Below are 24,405 nucleotides of genomic sequence, written 5' to 3'. Positions count from 1 at the left end.
GGGAGATCTGCCTTGGCCTGTGCTGCAGCCTTGCGTGTCCACATGTCCTGTAAGGACTGATGCTTAGAGGTCCTTGGACAGCCACTCCCGTCCCATGGTTCTGTCTTCAAACCATAGAGACACAGAATGGTTAGGGATTTGGGAGAGAGAGAGAGAGAGAGAGAGAAAGAGAGAGAGAGGTAGCACAAGTGCCAAGGATCTGTAACCTCAAATTTATTCCTTTAATCCACTGGTTCTAAACCAAGGGAAGTTCTCCATTTCCACCCATCCCAACCTCCCATGGATACTGGGACCAGCAAGCAGGAATTCTTCCCAGGCTTGTGTCTCAGAGAATCAAAGAATGAAGCCTCGGACCTGAAGAGTTCAAGAAAGTTAGCAGTTTATTGCAGGCAAACACAGGCTCTCCCTCTTGGGAAGGGGACCCCAATGGATTGCCTTAAAGCACTCTGCTCTTCCCCTTATATCTGCTAAAGGCCTGCTCTTTGTCTGTCTGTGCCGTGCCCTGATTGGTTCTTGGCCTGTTGCAACATTTTACTTTGCACTTGCAAGTAAAAAATCCTTGTCTCAAAACATCCTGTTTTCTGACATCCTGTTCACTGCAAAACACTTTGTGATTTCAGCTCTGTCACATCCATCCTTCCTCCTTCCACCCCTTACCCTGTCTGCCTAATCCTGCTTCTAACTCCTCTCACCATTACCCCACCCCCCTCCGGGGACTTTTAGTAATGCCTGGTAGTATTTTGGGTGCTGGGGATGGGGACCTGTTATTAGCATATAGTGAGTCAGAGATTCTCCTAAACATTCTATGCCTCTGGGGATGCCCCACCACCCACAAAGAATTATCCGGTCCAAAATGTCCAGTGCCAGTGTTAAGAAACTCTATTTTCAGTGAAAAACCTTATTCGTATATGAGAGTTTAGGGCTTTAGGATATTACTTAACCGTTCTGAGTCTGTTTCATCAAATGAGAACTGTAAATTGGTGTAAAGGTCTCATTAAAAAATAATAGAAAAGACAAATGTTCAATAATATTATTTATCTATAAAAATTAAAGTAAAGTAATAACAGTTAGCTAGATTTCCAACATCAGACCCAAGTAGACATTCTGCGATACAAATTTGAATCGTACTTACATTTTTCTTAGAATCTAGAAGCTCCACAAGAGACAGGACCAGAGTTTGAACTCAGTGCTGCAAGAGGAAAGTTGCCTGTGGGAATGTAAACTGGGACAGCCACTTAGAAAACCTTCTGGCAGTTCAGCTCCTTAAAGGCTAAGGATGGAGTACACATACGACTCAGCAGTTCCACTCTAGGTGCACATGTAAGAGAACTGGACACATAGGTCCGTGGGGAAATGCGCACACAATGCCTACAGCGGCAGCGTTCATAACACCTGCAAAGTGGAAACCGCTCAAATGCCCATCAGCTGGTGATGGATACACACACGTGGGGCCTCCATACAACGGAATGTCATTCAGCCATAAAGATGTGCTCACACACGCTACGACCTAGATGAGCCTGAAAACACTGTGCTAAGCAAAAGAAGCCAGTCACCAAAGGACACAATGGATGGTTTCATTCACATGAAATGTCCAGAATAGGCAAATCCGTGGGGACAGAAAGTAGACTGACTAGGACTGGCTGTGGGGGTTGATAGCTACATATTACAATGTTTCTTTTTGGGATTATAAAATGTTTTAAAATTAATCATTGTGATGGCTGCCTAACTCTGTGACTATATTACAAATTATTGTATTGTACGTTTAAAATAATAGATTGTATGGTATGTGAGTTTTATCTCAAAAAAGCTGTTCCAAAGAAAGAAAGAATGAGCCCTAGCCGGTTTGGCTCAGTGGATAGAGCATTGGCCTGCGAACTGAGAGGTGCCAGGTTCGATTCCAGTCAAGGGCACATGCCTGGGTTGTGGGCTCCATCCCCAGTGGGGGCCTTGTAGGAGGTAGCTGATCAATGATTCTCTCTCATCATGGATGTTTCTATCTCTCTCTTCCTCTTCCTTCCTCTCTGAAATCAATAAAAATATATTTTAAAAAATGGAGCTGCAAAATATTTTTTTAAAAAAGAAAGAAAGAACATATTCAACAACAGAAAATGGAACTTTGCAGAGGTCATTGCACATGGAGGGGATTCTAGAGCAGGGCAGGGCTGGCTTTGGAAGTGTGGAGAGAGGATGGTGCTCAGCCTGGGAGCCTGATACTTCCCTCTGAATTTTGGCTCCACCCCCAAGTAGTCATAGGACCTTGGGTAGTTTCTGACTTTCTGTTTTAGCTTCTCTAACCTGAGGACAATAAAACTTGGTCTTTGGGACTCTTGTGAGGATTAGGGATTGTATATTTAAAATGCCTGACACACTGTAGACGTTCAGTACAGGTAGTGTGTACTATTAGCTATTTTTTACAACTGGGTCTTTTGCAAGTTCAGTTGCAACCATGAAAACTGTCTTTTTTCTTAGTCTTGATTTGGTTCCTGAGCGAGCACAGAGCAGCTTACTTGTCCTGTCTGTGAGGCCTTTTCTACAAATGCCCTGGGGCAAACCCGGACCCGGGAGTTTGCTGACACAATAAGAGCAGGAAGTGGAAAGGAATGAAAACTTTCTTTCCTATCCTTATCTCAGTTGAAGCAGTTTGTTAGCTTTAAAAATTAAATATTAATGTTGTACATTTTCTTTTTAGAAACTGAAAATTCCAGTAGTCTGTATAAGAAAAAACAATAATAATCTGTGCTTCTATCATTTAATGCCATTCCAGTAATTCTCTTTGCAGCAATTTTTTAAAATATATTTTATTGATTTTTTACAGAGAGGAAGGGAGAGGGATAGAGAGTTAGAAACATCGATGAGAGAGAAACATCAATCAGCTGCCTCCTGCTCACCTCCCACTGGGGATGTGCCCGCAACCAAGGTACATGCCCTTGACCGGAATCGATCCTGGGACTCTTCAGTCCACAGGCTGACACTCTAGCCACTGAGCCAAACTGGTCATGGCTTTGCAGCAATTTTCAACAAAACCAGAACCACACTACCTATGCTATTTAGTCAGTGGTTTTCAAATATCAGCATATCACTAGCATTCTTGGGCATTATGATTTTAATGACTTCACATATTCCATAGCATTAAATATACCACATTTGATTTAACTAATCTATTATTATTGGAAATATTGGTAGTTGTGAAATTTTGCTACTATAAATAATGATTTTATGAGGTCTCTTCACCATAAATCTTGGCTGTAGCTCTATTACTATTTTAGGATGGATTCCTCAGGATAAAGTTCATGGTAGAGGATAAATGACTTCTTTGGGGGATATTGACAGGTATTAGTATGTTATCTTTCAGGAAGGACGTACAAACTTATGCTGCCTCCAGCAAGGTAACAAATGCCTACTTCCCTATTTGTCTGCTAACTGAGAGTATAATTGGTTTTCATTCCTTGCCAGTCTTGGAGATGGCAAGTAATATTTGACATCACCTTAAACTCAAAAGTTTTATGTTTGTCATCATCCAACAGTCTTTTCAGAAGTCAAGTCCCATCTTTGAGGCCTCAGCTCTTAAATCATTTAAGAACTTAGCTCCACAACTACCCTGCTTTGCCCTATGAAGGCAGAGCTGCTTTCCTGTTCTCCCCTTTGAAACGTCTGTTTTCTCAGAGCCATGTATTTCAGAGAGGTTTTGGGAGAAATGCTACCTAATAGAATTGATTTTTTCTAATTTGTGAACAATTAATAGCACTTAAACCTGTACCTTCAAAAGAGTGTTCTTAAAAACAAAACCTTGAGAAACTCCAGGCATGTTATTTGAGGACATTAACAGAATTAAGTGGAAAAGAGTACCAGGCAAAAGCGGATTTTAGGAGAAACATACCATTTTGCTTGCTTTGGAATCTATTCCGAGGTAAGCTCCTCTAAAGTAGTCCTGTGGGTTGCTTTTCTCTAGCTTCTTTTCCTCCTCTTCTGAAACCTCTAATAGAGTAGTTCTCCACCATGGCTGCACAGCTGAATCTCTGGGGATCTTTGAAATGTCTAAGGCCAGGGACCACCGTAGCCGGTGCACCAATTAGCCTGCTATGGAGCCCAGGGCCTCTCTACTCAGAAGTTCCCCATGTGACCCCTTTGTATGGTCAGTATCAAGAGCTTCTGTTGTAATAATTGTCCTCTAAAGAGTTAAGATTTCACACAGGCTCCCTCTGCAGGGACTCCGGACCATGTAGGCACAAAGCAAAAGAGATCAAATCAGATGGAAAAGCAGACCAAAAAGAGAAAACCAAGCAAGGAAGCAAACCTTCATTAAATAATAATTTTAAAAATAAACTTGGAGAGGTAATTCTGATCAAGATGGCTGGGTAGGTAAATACAGTACTTGAATCTTCCCACAACCACATCAAAACTAAAACTAAGCTACAAGCCAACCATCTTTCAGAACCACCTGAAATCTAGCTGAACAGAAGTCCTGAAACTGAGGATATGAAGAAAAAGCCACATTGTTAGAGGAAACGAGAAAAAGGCTGGTTCCACACCTATCTGTGGTGGTTAAAAATCGGGAGGGATATCTCGGATGCAGGGGGTCCCCCCTGAGAAGTGAGGGGTCCCAGCCCTACACCAGACCCCTCTGCCCAGGATTCCAGTGCCAGGAAAAGAAGAACCAATATGTTCTGGCTGTGAAAAGCAGTGGGGATTGTGGCTGAGTGAGATGGAGGCTGCTGGGACCCCCAGTGTTCCTCTTAAGGAGCCCATGCACAGACTTAGAGCTCACTCCCTCTGAGCTCCAGCACTGGGACAGTAGAGTGAAAGGCACCAGCCACTTAAGGGAGTACTTTTTCTATAAACAGGGTGAGGGTTGGCAGGGAAGCTTTCACTTAGGTAGAAGTGCTGGCAGAGGCCATGTTTCTTTTTTTCTGAGTCCTCCATCAACAAAGCTGACAGGCAGGCATCATATCCAGCTAACACTGCCCACTTTACCCTGGTGACTCCCTAGACCTCATCCCGCCCAACTTAAGGGCTTACCCAAGCTATTTCCAGTGGTTTTACCATATGAATGGCCTATCTTGGATCTTGCTTCAGACTTTCCATAAGCTTTCAAACAAGCAGCATCAGGCCTTGGTCTGTCCCTTGCCTCTTGTTAAGTGGCCCCAGGATTGGCACTAGTGGCAGCCAACATTGGTTTCCAAATTGGCTTCTCTTGGGAACCTCCAAGCCCAGCACAAGTAACAGCCATCTGCAGATTGCTTTTTAGCTCATGATGGGTGGCCTCAGGCAGAACACAGACGGTGCTGACTGACTTGGCCTGAACCTCCTGGGAGGCCTCAGAGCCAGCATATATGGTGGAAAGCTTCAGACCACATCAAAGCACCACCCAACCACCTCCACAGGGACACTCAAGGGGCACCGGAGTCTTGTTGAACTAAGTCCTGCTCAGTGGGGTGACCCTCCACAGTGCTCAAAGCCAGTCCTTGCAGCCAATCGGCCTGGGGGTAAATTCCTCCTATTGATATGCCAATAGCAATCAAGGCTCAACCACAACAGGATGGTGGTATACACAACCTGTTGTGTATTGGTTGGGGGATTGGAGTAGGCAGCTGGAGTGATCGAGGAAGCTGTGATGCTGGACCTTACAGAAAACTTGCTACATAAGGCCACTTTACCAAGCTCAAGAAACATAGCAGCTTCACCTAGTACATAGAAACAAACACAGCATTGTGGCCTAAATGAAGAGACAAAGAAACATGTCCCAAATAATAAAAAAAACAAAAAAAAACAAAAAAAAACAGAACAAAGCTCCAGAAAGAGAACTAAACAAAATGGAGACAAGCAATCTACTCAATGATCTACTCAATGCAGAGTTCAAAATACTGGTTATAAGGATACTCAATGGACTTAGGGGAGGAGTAGATAACTTTAGTGAGAACTTCAACAAAGAGATAGGTAATAAAAATGGAACTAGAAAACGTAAAAAAGAACCAGTCAGAAATGAATAATACATTAACAGAAATGAAGAATACATTACAAGGAATGAACAATGGAGTAGAGGAAGAAGAGGATCAAATCAGAGGTTTAGAAGATAAGGAAGCAGAAAAAAAAAACCAAACAGAACAGCAAAAATAAAAATGAATCCAAAAAATGAGGATAGTTTAAGGAGCCTCTGGAACCTTCAAGTGTACCAACATTCACATCATGGGGGTACCAGAAGGCGAAGAGAGAGAGCAAGATATTGAAATCCTATTTGAGAAAAGAATGACAACAAAACTTTCCTAACCTGGTGAAATAAGTAAACATACAAGTCCAGGAAGCACAGAAAAGCCAAAACAAGATGAATCCAAAGAGGCCCACACCAAGGGACATCATAATTTAAATACCAAAGGTTATAGAGAGGATCTTAAAAGCAGCAAGAAAAAAGCAGTTAGTTACCTACAAGGGAGCTCCCATAATACTGCTAATTTTTCAACAGAAACATTTCAGGCCAGAAGGCATTGGCAAGAATTATTCAAAGTGATGAAAAGCAAGGACCAATAACCAAGATTATTCTACCCAGTGAAGCTTCATTTAGAATAGGACATATGAAGAGCTTCCTAGATAAGAAAAAGCTAAAGGAGTTCATCACCACCAAGGCAGTAGTACAAGGAATGTCTAATTAGGGGTCTTCTTTAAGAAGAAGAAAAGATGAAAACAAGGATAATAAAATGGTAATGAGTACAAATATATCAAATATTTAATCTAAAAATAAAATAAATGAATAAGCTGAACAGAAACAGACTCATAGAACAAAGAACATTTTGATGGTTGGCAGATGGGAGGGGGTTGGGGGTATTGGTGAAAAAGTAATGAAATTAAGAAGAACAATTTGGTGGTTACAGAATATTCACAGGGATTAAAGTACAGCATAGGGAATATATTTAAAATATCTTAATAACTATGTATGGTGTAAGATGGGTACTTGATTTATCGAGATGATCACTTAGTAAGTTATATAGTGTCTAATCACTGGGTTGTACACATGAAACAAATATAATATTATATGTCAACTTTAATTGAAAAATTAAAACAATTTAAAGAAAAAAACAAAACAAAACAAAACTGAATAGTGATGTGGGATGGGAAGGAGACCCGGAATCATGCTGATGCGCTGGCCCTGCCACCTCACTGAGCAGACTTTGCTCTTCAGCCTGGTCCATCTGTGATGTAATTAGAGAACGTATCTCTAATTAGACGGACACTTCCTGTGGCCTCTGTGTGTAATTCCTTCCGCAGGGCACCTGAGGCCAGCAGGACACTGGGCCCTTAGGGCCTATTTACTCCCTCTTTGTTGAACTCCTTCCTGACCCCCAACCCAAACAGTCAATAGTCTGTCTGCAAATGCAGCCTCATATGTTATGCTGATGTATTTAAAGTACTATGCAAATGAAGTTAAAAAGTGAGGACCTAAAGCTGGCTATGTCCCTGAGAGTATTCAAATGTTCATCCCCAGGAAACACCTGACAGACCCTCCACCTCATTAGAGGAATCCCTGTGGTTAGGGCCCAGCCCTGGGCTTTGGGGGAAGGTAGGGGACCAGGATGAGCAGCCCTTGGGTTCTCCTCTTTACCCCATAGGTGTTCAGGGCTGCAGGAAAGACTGGCTGCCAGGGAGCGGCTGCAAATGCAGGAGGGGCCCTCCATCTGGGCTGTTCTGAGCAGGTGGGACATGCTGCCCATCGCCATGGAATTGGGCCTGCAGCCTTGTGCTGTGCTCTCCCAGGCAGCTTCTCCAGACATCCAGGGCTCAGGCACAAGCATGTCAGTGGCTGTCCCGAGGAGCCTGTAGACCTCTGTTCCAATTTTGAACTCGTTCTTTCTAGCTGGTTCCTCCTGGGGGCTCCAGAAGGCTCTCCCAAGTCTGGTCTCTTCTGCCTCAGGGAATAGCTCTTAATCCACCCCTTACTGCCCCTTTTCACTGTTGTTACTCTGCTGAGACCTCATCCTTCTGTCTCCTGGGGCTGTGCAAGCAATAGGCCCCACCAGTCCCGCTTCTAGCCTGTCTCCTCTTAGCTCGCAGAGTCTTTTAATATGTCCCTCCAGCCAGGTGATTCCCATGCTAAGGAACCCCATGGACTACCACGTTCTAAAACAGTGATTTTCATTCCTGGCTGGACATTGGAATCACCCAGGGGTGCTTTTTTAAAATGCAAATGCCTGGGGCCCCATCCTCAGAGATTCTGACAGAACCGGCTTGGTAAAGTACCCTCCAGAACCACGTGTTAAAGCACTTTGTTGAAACCCCTTCCTTAGCACAGCAGGCAGGGGCCCAGGGTGAGTGTCTTCTTTGCACCTGCCTTCCTGCTGTTCTCCCGACCTCTTACTCCAGGCCTTGCTCTTTGTGCAGGCTCTGCATCTCCTGGAACTCTGGCTCTGGGAGTGGCAACTCTTGTTCATTTCCAAAGCATTCCTGAACTGCTACCCTCTCTTTCGTGAATTCCTAAACTGCTGTCCCCTCTTTCATGAAGCCTGTTAGGGTCCTCACATGGAGTTGGTTAGGTCTTCCTTCTTTCCTCTTAGCCATACATTCACTGTTCCCCTAGAATTGCAAGAGCCTGTTTCACTGTCTGTCCCACTACCCGTGGTCGGCAAACCGTGACTTGCGAGCCACATGCGGCTCTTTGGCCCCTTGAGTGTGGCTCTTCCACAAAATACCACGTGCGGGCGCACACGTACAGTGTGATTGAAACTTCGTGGCCCATGCACAGAAGTCGGTATTTTGTGGAAGAGCCGGTATTTTGTGGAAGAGCCACACTCAAGGGGCCAAATAGCCGCATGTGGCTTGTGAGCCGTGGTTTGCCAAGCCGCAGTTTGCCGACCGCTGCTAGCCTGACGCACTCAAAGGACAGGGCTTTTATCCACTTTGCACATGTCTCTTCACTTAACTATGGCCTACCCAGGACAGAGGTCATGCGAGGTCAGTGTCTACACTCGTCAGTGCAGGGACTGTCTTGTAGTCGCTGTGTACCCATTTGTTTTAACATTATCTTCTTATTACGTGATATAAACTATTTGACATATGCTGCTCTGCTAACAATACCCTGTAAGTGTAACCATTATGCCCATTTTGCAGGAGAGGAAACTGAGGCAAAGTAAAGGAAGCAGGGTAGAATACATGAGTGTGTAGAAATGTGTGGCTCTCTGTTCTTGTATAGACAACCATGGCGACTCATCTGGTTATGGGGCTGTGACCTTCAGCAAGCCCTTTGCAGTAGCAAAGCCTTCACAGATGACAAACTTTTGGAGGAAATAATTGCTACCCTCATGACTAATTTCCAACACAGTCTCCTTAGTAAGGTCGGCCAGCAATGTAGTGTGCACCAAAGACATCTAAGCCAAAGAACAAGAGAGGAATGAACTTTTAATAAATACCTACTATGCCGCCATCTGGCCCAGGCCTGATCATAACTCTTCCCCTTAACAGTGACACAGAGCAGAAATGATGGCATTGCAGGCAATGAAACCGAATCTCAGGCATGCTGGCCACTCAGCCAGTGTCCTACCAGGGGCCAGGGGAGGTGGGAACTGGCTTGTCTGTTACCTCTCCCACAGGACACCTCCTCTGCCTGCACATCCTCAGGTTCTAGCTTTCCTCTTCTACCTTTGCCTTTAAAAATACTTTATTTACATATGCATTAGTAGAAAAATATAAGAAAACAAAAAATGCCTGTAACCTGAAAACCCAGAGATAAAACCACCAGGAACATTTTGAGAATTTTTTTTATTTTCAGCATTTTGCTCTGCATTTATATCTCAAGGGACCAATTAATGGCTTCTGTGCCCTTGGTTGTAGTTTACATACAAATCTATGTTTTACCCTTTTGTTCCTAAAGCAAGCAGCTGAAGTTGTTCAGCCACTTAAAAATAGAAATAAATAAGTGGTAAAAAGAGAAAGAAAAATGAACCTTATGAGGGTTCGGTTTGAGCGAAATGATGAGTGGGAACCACTCGGAGAACGCACAGGGACCGTGGCCGGGAAGGAGCGGCCCCTCCCGAGCTCTCAGCCATTCATCCCAACACCTGCTCTCCCTGTTTCTTTTGCAGGCAGCAACTTGAACGATGGCTTGTGGCATTCAGTCAGCATCAATGCCAGGAGGAACCGCATCACTCTCACCCTGGATAATGATGCAGCGTCCCCTGCTCAGGACACCAGCCAGATACAGATTTATTCTGGAAATAGCTATTACTTTGGAGGTAAATTACTCAGCTTTGAGGCTGAAAATAAAGGAGAGAGGGAGAATTTAGTGGGCAATTATTTTACTATGATGATTCTTCCTTTGTCAATTAGACCATACTTCCAACACACACATATTCACACACACTCACTCACACAGGTGCCACATCCCCAAACATACAGAGAGGCACAAACACCCACCCCCAAGCCCAAAATAATAGGAAGCAAGCCCTCTCACAGCTGTGCAGATATAAATTATCTAGGTCAGTGCTGAGGAAAAAAAGACTAGCAATAAGAGCTGGTGTTATGTAACTCATCCACAGGAGATTTTTATAGCACAGCAGGCTCCCTGATCACATTGGAAAGGGGAAACTCAGCTGTAAACTTGGAGAAAGCACCAACAGTCAGCAGTGCCTGAAAGAGGAAGTATCCAGGGGAGAACACACAGCCAGCACACTCACCCACAAGGCCACTCCTCTGGCACCTACTGCCTCTGTCCCCACCTCCCTGGAGGCCATGCCCATGAGGAAGACCTAGGAGGCCCATGAGCAAGTAGCTCCTTGTGGAGCAGCCAGAGACCCCACCCTCTCCAATGTTGGGTGAATCCTCGGAGCTTTTTCTACAGCAAAACATGGGCAAACAGCCCTAGCTGGATTGGCTCAGTGGATAGAGCGTTGGCCTGCGGACTGAAGGATCCCAGGTTCGATTCCAGTCAAGAGCACATGCCTGGGTTGCAGGCTCGATCCCCAGTAGGGGGTGTGCAGGAGGCAGCTGATCAATGATTCTCTCTCATCATTGATGTTTCTATCTCTCTCTTTCTCTCCTTTCCTCTCTGAAGTATATATATATATATATATATATATATATATATATATATATATATACACACACACAACAGGCAAACAGGTAAAGATTTAAAAAAATAAAAACACAAGCATACATGTAATTAGCCACCTACTGCATTTTTATAGGTGCAGATATATTTTTATTTAGTCTTTTTCAAGGAATTTCCTTCATTAAGAAAAATAATACCTAATTTTCTGCCCATGTGTTTATATTTTAGAAGCCATCTCTAAAGAGCAATTAACCTCAGTGTCTGTCTGACCATGAGAAAGACACTTATGGGCCCTGAACTTCCCCATATAGGCGATGAGAGACAGAGCAGAATTGTTGGGACAGTTCCCTGGGGTCAAGGTTTACATGCCTAACGCAGGGCTTCCCATCTGGCAAGGAATGGACAAACTGGCTTCAGACGTTGTAAATATAGGCATGGACTGAGCCTGGTCTATGGTTACCAATGCTTTTTCCATGAAGAAACTGAAGAGAAATGGTGTGTAAAATCATAAAGTGCAGTCTCCAATAGAATTTACAAATCACTTTTCTCAGACCAGTGGCATGTGGTTAAGCTTTGAAATATAAGAGATACTTTGCACAGAAGCAGTACACACATGGGGCTGTCCCAAGAGAGAAGCAGTGGGAGCCATCATTTATTTGCGCTTTGATTTTAGGGCCTTAGGAAGGGACTCTGTCCCTCACTCTACATCTTCTCCACGTGTACATGACAACAAAGTCCTTAAAGGGAGAACACTTCTGTTCTCTGCAAGTGTTTTAGCTCACTTAATTCATGTGGTGACTTTGTGAAGTAGGTAACAGTAGCCCCGATTCACAGAAAGTAAGAGTGGTGTTTGCTTAGATGAAATAATTTGTGTGAGTAGCAGAACCAGGATTCACCCCCAGATCTGTGTCCTCCACAACATACAGCAAAGGGATACCAACTCATGTAGCACAAAAGCGAGTAATTTTGCATCACATGCAATGCTTCTAACAGAGAAAAGTGATCTCATATTTATTTTTTTGAAATGTGCTGAGCAATAATTATGATGTGTAGCACCTGAATGCCTCAAAGTAAAAATGCCCCCTGCCCCAGATGAAGAAGTATCCCTGGAGGTGATTCTTGAGGGCACTGCACTCAGAAGGTAAAGATGAATCTGTGATTTGAGCAGCGTTTGAAAAAAAAAAGTCCCACAAGTAGACTGTAAACTTAAGGAAGGTAAAAAACGAGGTTGAGTAATAATAGTCAACTTACATAAATTCTCTCTACAGCCTCAATTAGAAGTCGTAACATTTCTCTTCACTTTATAGTGTGTGCTTGTGGGCTGTTAACCAGCTGCCAGACTTCAGCCAGCAGTGACTGTCTATTAGAGATGGCGGAAATAATTCCCAGTTATTTATGGGTTATTGCCATGTTTTCAAGCTTGCATTCCCATATGGTCTGAACCTATTAAGACAATTAGGATGTAGTTTATAAGGTGCTCAAGCACTGATATACCTATTCACTCTCTACCTGTCTTGATGAGGAGTAGATGCCCAGGTGGCAGGCTATGCTAAATATATATGATGCATTGTTTTTAAAAGAACACCTTTGTAAAAATGTATGGTGTTAACCTTTCGCGCCTGCTATTACAGCCCAATAACTGTGTGCATTTAAGCCCTTAGTCCCTTTAGTGTCTGGATTTAGTTTGCACAACACTTCAAAATTCCAGTTATGTTTCCACATGTACCTTTGTCAGGTGCATTTAGTCTGTTAATGCTGACAATTAACCAGATAACCACTCTGTCACCATCCTTACCCAAAGCATAATTTCCTTTGAAAGTTAATTCAGAATTGAATTGTGCAGTTAGAAGTGTGTTTCAGGACAGAGCCGATATCCCTGGGTAGTGATAAAGTGTTGTGTTCTTGAAATGAGTGAAGTGCCCCAGGCAGAAGACTGGCACAGAGCTGATGCAGGGAAAAATGAAGAACAAGATGCATGTCACGCGTTGGTAGTCCCTTCCACACTTTTGGTTTTAGCTCTGTACAGTGATGGAGGTTGCCCCCTTGTGAACCAATTCTGTCCCCTCTCTGAAAATGCTAGGATTTACAGCTAAACTGTGTGCACTTCTGTGAGTGAAAAAGCACCACAATAATTAGACCTCAAGGTCTCCCATGGATAGGTCGCCAGAGCAATGACTGATCAGCTCAGTGTTCTTCATTTTTTTTCTCTTTCCACAGGTTGCCCTGACAATCTCACCGCTCCCCAATGCTTAAATCCTATCGAGGCTTTCCAAGGCTGCATGAGGCTCATCTTTATTGATAACCAGCCCAAGGACCTCATTTCAGTTCAGCAAGGCTCCCTGGGGAATTTTAGTGATTTACACATTGATCTGTGTAGCATCAAAGACAGGTAATTATTGCCTCTTTTCCTCTGTTCTCCCACCCCCTCTTCCCATTCTCACTGTTCTAAATATGTGCTCTTTAAGCAAAATTCTAATCCACAGACTTTAGCCACTTTAGATATAATTGAGTTGCCTAATGGAAAATATCTCTGAAATGATTTCAGGTCCAGAGAAAAACGGTTTAAATTAGTTGAGTCTCTATTCATGTTGACTTGCAGTAAATGGGATATGCAAGTTAAATCAAACTACAAATTTGTGAAAGGATTAAAGTTTTGTGCATAAACGCCACTTGATGACTTTGAAGTTAAGAGTAAAGTGGAGAGGAGGGAGGAATCACTTTTTCCTCCTAAACCATCTCATTTTTCAGTGCAGTAGGTGTCCTCTCACACGGGGTGAGCCTCGGGCCCTCTGGGACCCTAGAGTATAGGTTGGGCAGTGCCCACTGTACACAGACAGGCCCAAAGTCTGGCCTTGGCAGTCACTGCCCCTCAATCTTTTCTTCTGGGGCTCAGCAGAGACCAGACTCTGTCAGGGAGAACCCGCACATTCACTGCAGCCACACATCCTGCAGGAGCTCTGTGTCTCTCTTTCTCCTGGGATCTGGCTTCTCTTATATTGGAAGTTTCTAGATTCAAAGACACACTGAAGACAATCAAAAAGGATGATCCTGAATTTTCAACTAGGTTTATCATGTTCCCCAATTTTCTTCTCTAGTGCTTGCCTCCTTCTCTCTAATTCTACTCGCCCTGGTTAAAATACCATCTATTAAATGGGTGAATGATGTGTGTTAGTTGCAAGCCTATGTGTTAGTGAAATAGGGTCTTTACTCAATTTTCATCAGGAAATAAATTAGCCATTACAATGAAGGGCAATAAATGACCAAGAAGTCACCCTTATTTGTAGGACATATGGCAACAGCAACTTAGTCTGGCACAGGGAGAATGAGGGCAATATGGTTTTCAGAAAGTGTGCTGAGCTGAATCTTATAGGACAGGGAGACCTGGCTGAGGGAAGAGGGTTGGCGGAAGAGTTGACAGGAGGCAGTATGTCAAATGGCATAGAAATAGGAAGGGCCATGCTTGCAAGTATTTCATCATTTCAATACTAATATTACAGATTCATTTTAAAATTTGTAATATTTGGATACATTTTAGAGCTGATAGTAATAGTTTAATTGGCAATATTTACTTATCTTATTGGCATATAAAATAGTGGCATGTCTTACAAATAATGGTATATTAGATTTAATAAAATACAGCTCAGTGAGGATGGCAGGGCACTGTGGTGCAGCACATGGTGAGAATATGGTTAAAGATGGGGTCAGTATTAACATGAAGAACTTTGAGTGCCCATGGAATTTGTCTTCATGCTCTAGACAAAAATCAGAAAGGACAGAAGTTGGGTCTGCCTACTGAAATAGTACTCAGGAAATAGTAAGAAAGATGGCTAGAAGGAGAGCCATCCCTGAGCTTGAGGTACTGTCCCATTCCGGGGGAGCAGTGAGAAGTAGTAGGTCCCTCTCGTGAGCACAAAGTCAGCTACACAGATCAGTCTCCTCTGATGCTCAGAATGACCAGTGTGATTTGGCAGACCTTTATGATAATGTATCTCTGTTAATACCACAACACACGAGATGGCCATCGAATGGCACAGACTTCCTGGCTCTTCTACTTCATCTTTTTTTCTTATATATTTTTATCGATTCCAGAGAGGAAGGGAGAGAGAGAGAGTAAGACAGAGAGAGAAAGACAGAGAGAGAGAGAGATCAATGATGAGAGAGAATCATTGATTGGCTGCCTTCTGCATGCTCCCCACTGGGGATTGAGCCCGCAACCCAGGCATGTGCTCTCACCAGGAATCAAACCATGACCTCCTGGTTCATAGATTGATGCTCAACCACTGGGCTGTCTTTATTTTCCTATTTGACCGGACATCTGGGTAATACAATGTGTGCTTCACCACAATGTGCTCATGTCGGGACCTGAGAATAAAAGATACTACACAGAGTGGCTGCCGCCCCTGTAGTCTTTACTGATGATGAGCTCCATCAGGCAGCACAGCCTTTGCAAAGTGTAGATCAATAGAGGAAGCATTTATCAACGGAATCTCCAACCATACCTTAATTTCTAATCAAGGAAGCTCTCATTTTTGCTGACAGAAAGTCATTGCCATCTACACTGCATCATTACTTTTGTGTGATTGTAGTCTGTGTAATTGTATTACACACAATTGTGTTTTGGTTAATTGTACAATAATAAGGCATTGTGCTTAGTTTTGTGGGTAAATGGTATGTTTTTCTTCATTTGCCAGACAGTGTCTCTAACAGAAGGGAAAGCCATGGTAAAAGGCTTTGCTTAATTAATTATCTCTTGAACTTACATTTAATATTTGTTGGAAAGGGGCATGGTTTCTGAGTTTTGTGTTTTATTTTTAATGCGTTAATTAATGTAAGTCTGGTTTAAGGGCAGGCTCAGTCTTTGCCTTCAAGTATCTTGCCCCTTCAGGATGGGGTGGTTGTGGTGGGAGAGATTGGGTGGAGTGGAGTCTGACTGTTTTTCTTGTGTTCTTGTCTAGAAAGTTCATGGCTTTGATCTGGCCTAAGAGTCTCTTCTATCCCAGACCAGGCTCCTCTCTGCCCCTTCCTCATGGGCTCTGTATGGAGACCCAGGCCTCCTCCTTGGCCTGGAGAGGGCACCCTACCCACCCCTCCTGCCTTCCCTCAGACTGCTCTCCCTGGCTGTGCAGAGGGGCCAGACTTCCCAGCTCCCCTTCCATGCGGCCATCTTTCACATGCAAAGGCTCCTACTGCTGGTCACGGTGGGGAAACCAAGGTAGCCTGCACAGAAGAAACACATAATGTTATGAAATTGTAAGAGCTTTCTCCAATAGAGGTCCTTCAAGCATGTTCCCTGGAGATGGTGCCTAGCTCTGCTTTCCCAGCCTGGGCAATGCATTGAGAGGAAGTGGAAGTCACACCTGAGAAAACCCATTAATTCACAAACCATCCTTGGGACAATGTTTTTTGTTGAAGCTGGAAGCATCCCTTCCTAGGGACCAAGGACCTAAATAACAATTTTTATCTTAATGATTGGCAAATCCCAAATTCTCTGGCCTTGGGGAAGAAGGGACGTGGCATCCCTGGCCTGACTACAGCTCTGGCAACAGGAAAGTGTTTGCTTTAAGAAGCTCCAGCTGCAGAGCTGCCCTGTGTCTGGCAGTGCAAGGGCAGGTTGGATAAGGGGGCCAAGCACCCTTGGAGGAATCGCAGTTGGGGCCAGAGGGGTGCACTCCCAGCATGCACTTGCACTGGTCTGCCTACGCCTCAGTATGGACTTGAGATAGTCAAGACATGATAGTCTAAACCAGCCGTGGGCAGTGGATGAATGGGTGAGGCAGTCTCATATATACACTGGAGTAAGATAAGATGTGCTGTGAGCTGTACAAGCCATGGGAGTTCAGGGCAAAAGAAACAATCATCGAATGTGGTCTAAGAATTGAAATAGGAGACAGGATTCAAGGTGGGGAGGAGCAAAGGGATGCTGATGAATCAGCTGTCTGACATGAGAGGAACTGGAAGTCACACCTGAGGAAAACCATTAAGCCCAGTGTGACTGTCAACAACTTTGAGCAATAGTAAACCTGTTTAATTCCCAATCCACTACTCATCAACTTGGATGACACATATTATTTAACCATTTTTTATTCTTTATTGATTAAAATATTACATATGTCTTCTTTTTCCCCCATTGACCTCTCCCCAGTCACTCCCAACCCCCAGCACATGCCCTCACTCCTCCTAGTGCCTGTGTCCATTGGTTATGCTCATATGCATGCATACAAGTCCTTTTAATCTGTTTTCTCTTTTGCAAAGCCAAGCTCATAAAACCTTCCTTTGCACTGAGCATGAGCCTGTGAGATGCAGGGGCTCAGGGGTGTATCTAATGAGCAGATACACATTAAATGTTGCCATGTGAATTCCCATGGTAAAAAGTTTTCTAACTCTACTTTCCAAGGGAAAGGAGAAGCCCAGGTCTCCCTCTGAAGTTCCCCCAACCCCCACCATGGCCAAGGGATCCCCAGTAGTTTGTGGGATGGATCCCCATAGATATACTGCTCTGCGACTCCCTTGGGCTTTGATCCTCACTTATTCAGAGGGCTGTCTCCTGGAAGACCATTCATCACCCATTAGGAACATTTGGTGCCAAGGGGTCTCTGGTCATTAAATTCTCTTAAAGCATTGGCCTCAGGCCCTAGAGAGAGTGACAAAAGCACATGATGTGCCTAGGGCACCCAATTTAAGGTGGTCCCTATTTCCAAATGCATGCATATGCAGACTGGACCTGGAAGTAAATGCATCCTTAAATTTTGTAGGTCAATTCCAGCATAGGTGCATCAGAATCCTCAGAAAGGTTTCTTAAAATCCCAGTTGCTTGGTACCACCCCTAGAGTTACTGTGAAGGCCAATAAAATTTTCATTTATATCAACTTTCAGGGTGCTGCTGTGCTGGCCTTGGGACTAGACTTTGAGAACCACTGCCCTAAAGCTTTTCTCATCCTGGAGGCCAGCAAATTGCGTGGATTCTGTACAAAAGGGGTGCAAGGGCACGGGAGGGGTGGCTGTGGCTCCAGCTGAGCCCCCCCCCCCTTCCCCCAGCAGCTCTCCTCCTCATCAGGGTCTCACGAGCTCTGAGAAGTCCTGGAAGCTCTGTCTCGATGTCCTTCTCCAAACAGGTGCAGAGTTCAGTCCAAGGGACACTGGGAGTTAACTGAATCCCCGTTCCTCCAGTCATCCCTGTCTTTGTCACTTATGACCCTCCCGCCCCCCTGCTTCCCACCTCAAAGGAAGCTTTCATGGCTATAAATAAGCAAAAATCCTCAGAGGATATTTTGGTTGGAAGGGAACTTGGTCTTAGAATAGCTGCAGCTGCCAACAAACATGACTACATGACTCGTCTTTTTGTTATTTTGAGGAAAGGTGACTCTCTGAGCCCATTGAAAGTCAGAGCTTGATATTTCCTTCTAGACCAGCCTTATGCCCTGTGTGTGAAGGGGTTAAATTATAAAGCAGATGACCACCGACCACCAAATGTTGCTCTGTACCTTCATAAAGATCAATAGAGGCTGATTCCATCCAATTTTCTGCACCAGCAAAGGGTTGCTGTGACCCACCTGCCTCATTCTTGGGTCCTTTCCTTAGAGAAACAACACTGGGGAAGACCCCTGGAGCTCAGCGAGCTCAGGTTCTCTCTGGAAGGAAATGGAGTCTCAGTGTGGCCTGTGTGGCGGCACCAGGTGGGAGCGGGTCTCTGCACAGGGCGATGCTGCTGCATTCTGGGTCGTCCCTTTGCTACAGTCCTTTCTAACATTAAACAATTTGCTTGTCCCGACTGAGTGAATGACATGTGGGTGACTGCATTAAATGTCTTGCAGCCAACGAAATTATGATCTGTAGCTTTTCACTCCATAATCACTTCCCTTTCCCTCAACACTCATTCTTTTAACAAAAGCATCTGCTAATCTTCCTGGCCAAGATTCTGACCTTCTTGGTTCAGATGCGGGTGTTGGAAACACTGAGGGAAACAAGAATTCTGTTGGATGACCTCCCATAAGCAGACTCATGCTAAAATCTCACCCAGTGCGTGGGAGCTCGTTAAAAACAGTATTTTATATAAAGAGATTACATTTCTGGGTAATGCATATGTTTTAGTTCTTCTCTAAAATTGAAAACCATTACATTGGGTGCCGGGAAAGTATTATAAGGGCAATGCCCACACAATCTGAGCGCCTATCTCTAGAGCCAGAAATGTTGCCTGCAATGTGGTGTTCTCTGAACTCATGGGATGGGGCCAAAATCAAAACTGAGTACTTCTGCTGTTTTTATTTATTATTTTTAGTCTACTTCATGCAGGAAAAGAAAGGTTATATTTTACATAACAGTTACTGAGCAAACATTCTCTCAATAGTACTTCATTTAATTATCTACACAGTCCTGCAATATCCTCCAGACGGCTCTCAGAGCCTGGCTCTCAGCTCAGCATCACCTGGCAGCTTGTTAGAAATGCATGTTCTCAGGCCAGGCCCTTACCTGCTGGGTCAGAACCTGGAGACAGAGCCCGTCTGAGTTTTAACAAGTTCCCAGGTGAATCTGAAGCACACTCAGACTTGAGAACAGTCGGTTTGCTCCATCGTTGTTATTTTACAGATACTAGTAAGACCAGTGAGGTTCTCAGAAGCTCAGTAAGCTCTAAAGGTTGCAGGGTTAGTGTTTGGTAGGGTCAGTATTCATCCAGAATTTGCTGATTCTGCTATCCACATAAATGTGGATGCCTATTGACTGAAGGCCAGAGAGAGAGGAGAGGTGGCTTGGGCAGCCAGAATGTGTCAAGGGAATATCACCAAGGAAGTGAGATTGAAGAGGAACTGGAAGGCTGGGCTGGGTGTAGGGAGGTCAAGCAGGGAATTCCAGGTGGGTAGAGCATGGGACTGGGACTGAGAAAGGGTGGTGCTTGCACCTGCCTGCCCGGACTGGAAGCTTACCTTGTCAGCAGAGGTTGAAAGAGAACTGAAAGCTGAGGCCATAGTGGACTTGGAAGCACACAGCAGTTTAACATCCGAAGAAGACACCGAATCAATATCCAGTCCTTAACTGCTGCTTCCTGTGCCCCAGGCATCCCGTGTGTGTGTGTGTGTGTGTGTGTGTGTGTGTGTGTGATATACTCACAATAACTGTGTGAAGTAGGGAATGCTATTAACTCCACCTTACAGAATGAGATGACTGAAGCACAGAGGCACTGAGCAACCTGTCCAAGGACACACAGCAAGTATATAGCTGAGCTTGGCCACAAGCCATGGCGTTTGGTTGCAGAGCTCACACCTGTCTTTGCACTGTACCACTTCTGACTTTGCAGTTAGGAGACAGCCCACATGGTTCAGCAGGATTGCAAAGCAGAAGATGATGTGTTTTCATCTTGGGTTCAAATCACGAAGCAGGTTGTGTTAACAGAAGACAAGGGATATGGGCCACAATGTGTGCACCAGCACAGGTGCAACCTATTGTTACACTTGTGACAAGCCCTCTGAGGGAGACTCAGAGATAGCTCAAGGCTCCCCCAGGAGAGTCGCCCTTATCTATTTATTTGGGCTGATTAGTCTGGGAACTAGCCCAGAAGGGCTATCAGGAGGAGGTCGATTCTGAGCTGATTTCTTAGGACTTTCCATCTGGAACTTCCCAGAAAAAGTACTGATTAATGTCTCTCTTCTTAAAAGAGGGCTACTCCTCATCACCTGCCCCCACCTCTTCAAATGTCAGTAGGGACTAAGAGCTTCAGAGGAGGTTAAAACCTGGATTTGACCTGAAAAGTGACCTTAAATAAGCGCATGCGTGTTCTGTAAGCTCACCATATGAAACGGCGCTTCTCTGCCTGTGCATGAGGAAGGAAACCAGACACCTTTGATTCTTGAAAAACACAGAGTTCCCACCAAACCAAGGAAGCACTGCATTCTGTCCAGTCAGACGGTCAGACTCTCTCCAACAACTGTAATCAGAGACATCGATGCTGAACACAAAGCCAGCCCAGTGAGCTGGGGATGCTCACAGCCCCACAGAAGGCGAGGACCCATTCCAAGGGCTACGGGCTTGAGGCTGAGGTGGGCATGCATGCTCAGAGAGCAGGAGGAAATGTGCACCCAATCATCTTTCCTGAGAAACACTAGCTCTGAAATTAGGAGGGTTCAGACGGCACAGAAGCTAAGGAAATCTTTAGATCTGGATTGAAACATGAATAAAAGGTTATTTTAGATCCTCAAGGCACCACTGTGAGATGGTGCTTATGTTTAACTCTGCGGAAAATATCCCTAAATTAGTAACCAGAAGAAAGAGCTTTTTCTTTGCTGCTCCCTTCACACAATCAACACCTCAGTGAAGCCGTCCTCCAGCATCCAGGTGACGTCCTCCCGTCTGTTCTCACATTCTCCAGAGAGTTCTCTGTCCGTGTGGCCAGTGTCACCTCTGGTTTCTCCTCATGTGCACTGATGGCCACCGATCGGGCCGCTGGGGCAAAGCATCTGTGGCCTTTCACACAGTTGCTGGCATCCAAGCCAATCCCTTGGCGGGCCTGGGTAAGCACAGTTTATAAACGCAGCTGGAGGGCAATGGAGCGTCATATGTTGTGAGTTGGGGAAAAAGTAAGCCTGGCCTGTGATCAAATACTCTCACTTATTTTGGCAGTGAAACCTAAAATTAAAATTAGCTCTGTCATTTTACCCTGCGTTAAGTATCTGTTGGGAAGCTCACAGAGCAGGAAAGCGGCCTCCAGGGCTGTCCTGTGCTTGGACTTCTGAAGGCTGCTAGGCCCACTGCTCCCACACAGCACAGGGCGTGGTCAGCAATAGCCTACCATTCGCTGCAGCTTAGGAATACCCAAAGGGCCTCCCTGTGAGCAGATGAGGAGAGGACTAACAGCATAAGCTTAGTAACTGACCTCAAAACATGATCACACTCAGGATTTTGAGGTAAAGCCGCTGCTGTTTACATTTTAGCACAACTTTGGACATAGCTAGTCAATCCACCGCTTCATAACTCAGCCCCTTCCATTGTCAAACCGGGAGGGTATTCACTGTGGAGGGCATTAACCAAGGTGAGGTGCTGGCGGCCATCCCCCTGGGGCAGCAGTGTCTCACCCCCCCCACCCCCCCAGCCGTGATAGTGTCCCCCTGGGGCGACAGTCCCCCCTCCACAGGTGGCAGTGTCCCCTGGGGGTGCGGTGAGGACTTGCTGAGAACAGGAGGGTGAGACTTCTGAAATTTAGGAGCAAGAGGGACAGAAATGGGGCTCCATGGCCTGGGCCCACCAGACTGGAGAAAACCAACACAGGCAGGCAAGGGTGATGCCTTCTAAATACCTACAAGCCTCACCTATTTTATTTTCTGGACAATTTTCCCTCCTGGTTCAGCTTCATCTTAGAAAGACGCTTCAACATGACTTACTTGGCTGCCAACTGTGGGGCCTTTCTCTCCCAAAACCAGGATAAAACGGGGGCCAAGCAGGGGATGTCTCAACACCTGGAAAAGGCCAGGGAGACACATCAAGCTGCACGAGGGTCTCTGTGAGGCCACGTTCATGTGTCTGACTTACTGCCTATGACCTCCTGCACCCAGAACACCACTAAACCTATTATGACGGACGTTATCATCACCTGGCTACTACTTTTTCCATACTGAAAAACATTACTTTCTTAATATTTTTAATTTTTTAATTGCAGTTAATGTACAGTATTATATTAGTTTCAGGTCTACAACCCAGTGAGTAGACATTTATAGCACATACAAAGTCATCACTCTGATAAATCAATACCCACCTGGTACCGCATATAATCATGCAATATTACTGATTATATTCCTTATGCTGTATTTTACATCCCCCTAACTATTCAGTAACTACCAATTTTTGCTTCTGAATCCCTTCACCACTTCACCCATCTTCCCCAACCTGCCTACCTTCCGGCAACCGTCAAAATGTTCTTTGTGTCTATGAGTCTGCTTCTGTTTTGTTTGTCTATTTTGTTCTTTAGATTCCACATATCAGATCAGTGAAATCATATGAAATTTGTCTTTCTCTGTCTAGCTTATTCAATAAACAAACAACAACAACAAAAAAAAAAACAGAGTGGCTGCCCTGTCCAGGTGGCTCATTTGGTTGGAGTGTCATCCGTAGAAGGTCACAGGTTTGATTCCTGGCCAGGGCACATACCTAGGTTGTGGGGACAGTCCCTACAAGGGGTGCTTATGGGAAGTAACTAATCGATATTTCTTTCTCACATCAATGTCTCTCTCTCTCTCTCTCTCTCTCTCTCTCTCTCTCTCTCTCTGAAAGAAAAGAAAAGAAAAACATATCCTCAAGTGAGGATTGAAAAAATACAAAACACAAGGGTGGCTCCATGGATATGAAAACAAGACCATTGCATACGCTGTCTACAAGTGACTCCCTTCAGAATGAAAGACACACAGAGACTGAAAGCAAATAAATGGAAAAAGATAGTTTCATAAAAATAGAAACAAACAAAAGCTAAAAAAGGCAATAAGTATACCAGACAAAATAGACTTGAAAACAAGGGCTATCCCAAGAGACAAAGAAGGACCGAACAATTTGACTTCTGGGTATTTATCCAAAGAAACCCAAGACATTAACTAAAAAAGATACATGCATCCCTGTCATTACTGTGGCATTATTGACAATAGCCAAGAGCTGGGGGCAATGCAACTGCCATCGATAGATGAGTGGGGAATGAAGATCATTCTTTTCACTGTAATAATTAGCAAGGGGGCCATCCCTGCTTTTGAAATGAAAATGATCCCAGAAGTGATTCTGAAGCAACTCCGGGCTTATAGACCAAATACTTTATGAGAATCACAGAAGTTCATACTCTAGATGTCATATGATTTCACTGATACGTGGAATCTAAACAAAACAGAGGCAGACTCATAGATACAAAGAACATTTTGACAGTTGCCAGAAGGTAGGCAGGTTGGGGGAGATGGGTGAAAATGGTGAAGGGATTCAGAAGCAAAAATTCGTAGTTACTGAATCGTTAAGGGGATATAAAATACGTGGAGACTTGTATGCCTCCATGTCAGCATGTGGTCCATGCAGGTGGTTAGATGCTCATGCAGCATGCATGACAAGACACACAGAGTCCCGAGGCCCTCCTGCTCCTCTGGCTGCCGGACAGACTGTCTCTGCTCATCTGCATGTGATTTGGCTGCTCCTTCAGTTGCTCTGGTCCCTGTGCAACCAGTTCCTTGTACTGGGATCCAGGAGAGAGCAAGACAGAAAGTTGCTGGTTTTCCATGCTCTGGTCTTCCTCCTGTTCTTGGATTGGAGGCTGTTTTTCACTATCCATTTGGCCTTTCTTTCATTTATTCACTTGTCCATTTATCCACTCATTCATCTGTCTCCTGTATTTGGGACATCCTGCTGTGCCAGGGGCTGGGTAGGAG

The 24,405-nt window shown here is 44.6% G+C and overlaps 1 protein-coding gene across 3 annotated transcripts in view; it reads left to right on the top strand.

The window, feature by feature from the left end:
* The window catches only part of CNTNAP5 (contactin associated protein family member 5), an 857,999-nt gene that overhangs the window by 461,466 nt on the left and 372,128 nt on the right, over positions 1–24,405 (top strand). For all 3 annotated transcript variants that reach the window (XM_070423164.1, XM_070423162.1, XM_070423163.1), the window contains exons 9-10: positions 10,065–10,214; positions 13,247–13,418. In XM_070423164.1, the coding sequence (XP_070279265.1) occupies positions 10,065–10,214; positions 13,247–13,418 (322 nt within the window). The remainder of the gene's footprint in view (positions 1–10,064; positions 10,215–13,246; positions 13,419–24,405) is intronic.

Source organism: Myotis yumanensis, unplaced genomic scaffold (assembly GCF_028538775.1).
Source record: "Myotis yumanensis isolate MYYU_CA2020_CCGP unplaced genomic scaffold, mMyoYum1.0.hap1 SCAF_8, whole genome shotgun sequence".
Classification (NCBI taxonomy): domain Eukaryota; kingdom Metazoa; phylum Chordata; class Mammalia; order Chiroptera; family Vespertilionidae; genus Myotis; species Myotis yumanensis.
This window is presented reverse-complemented; position numbering and strand designations above follow the sequence as displayed.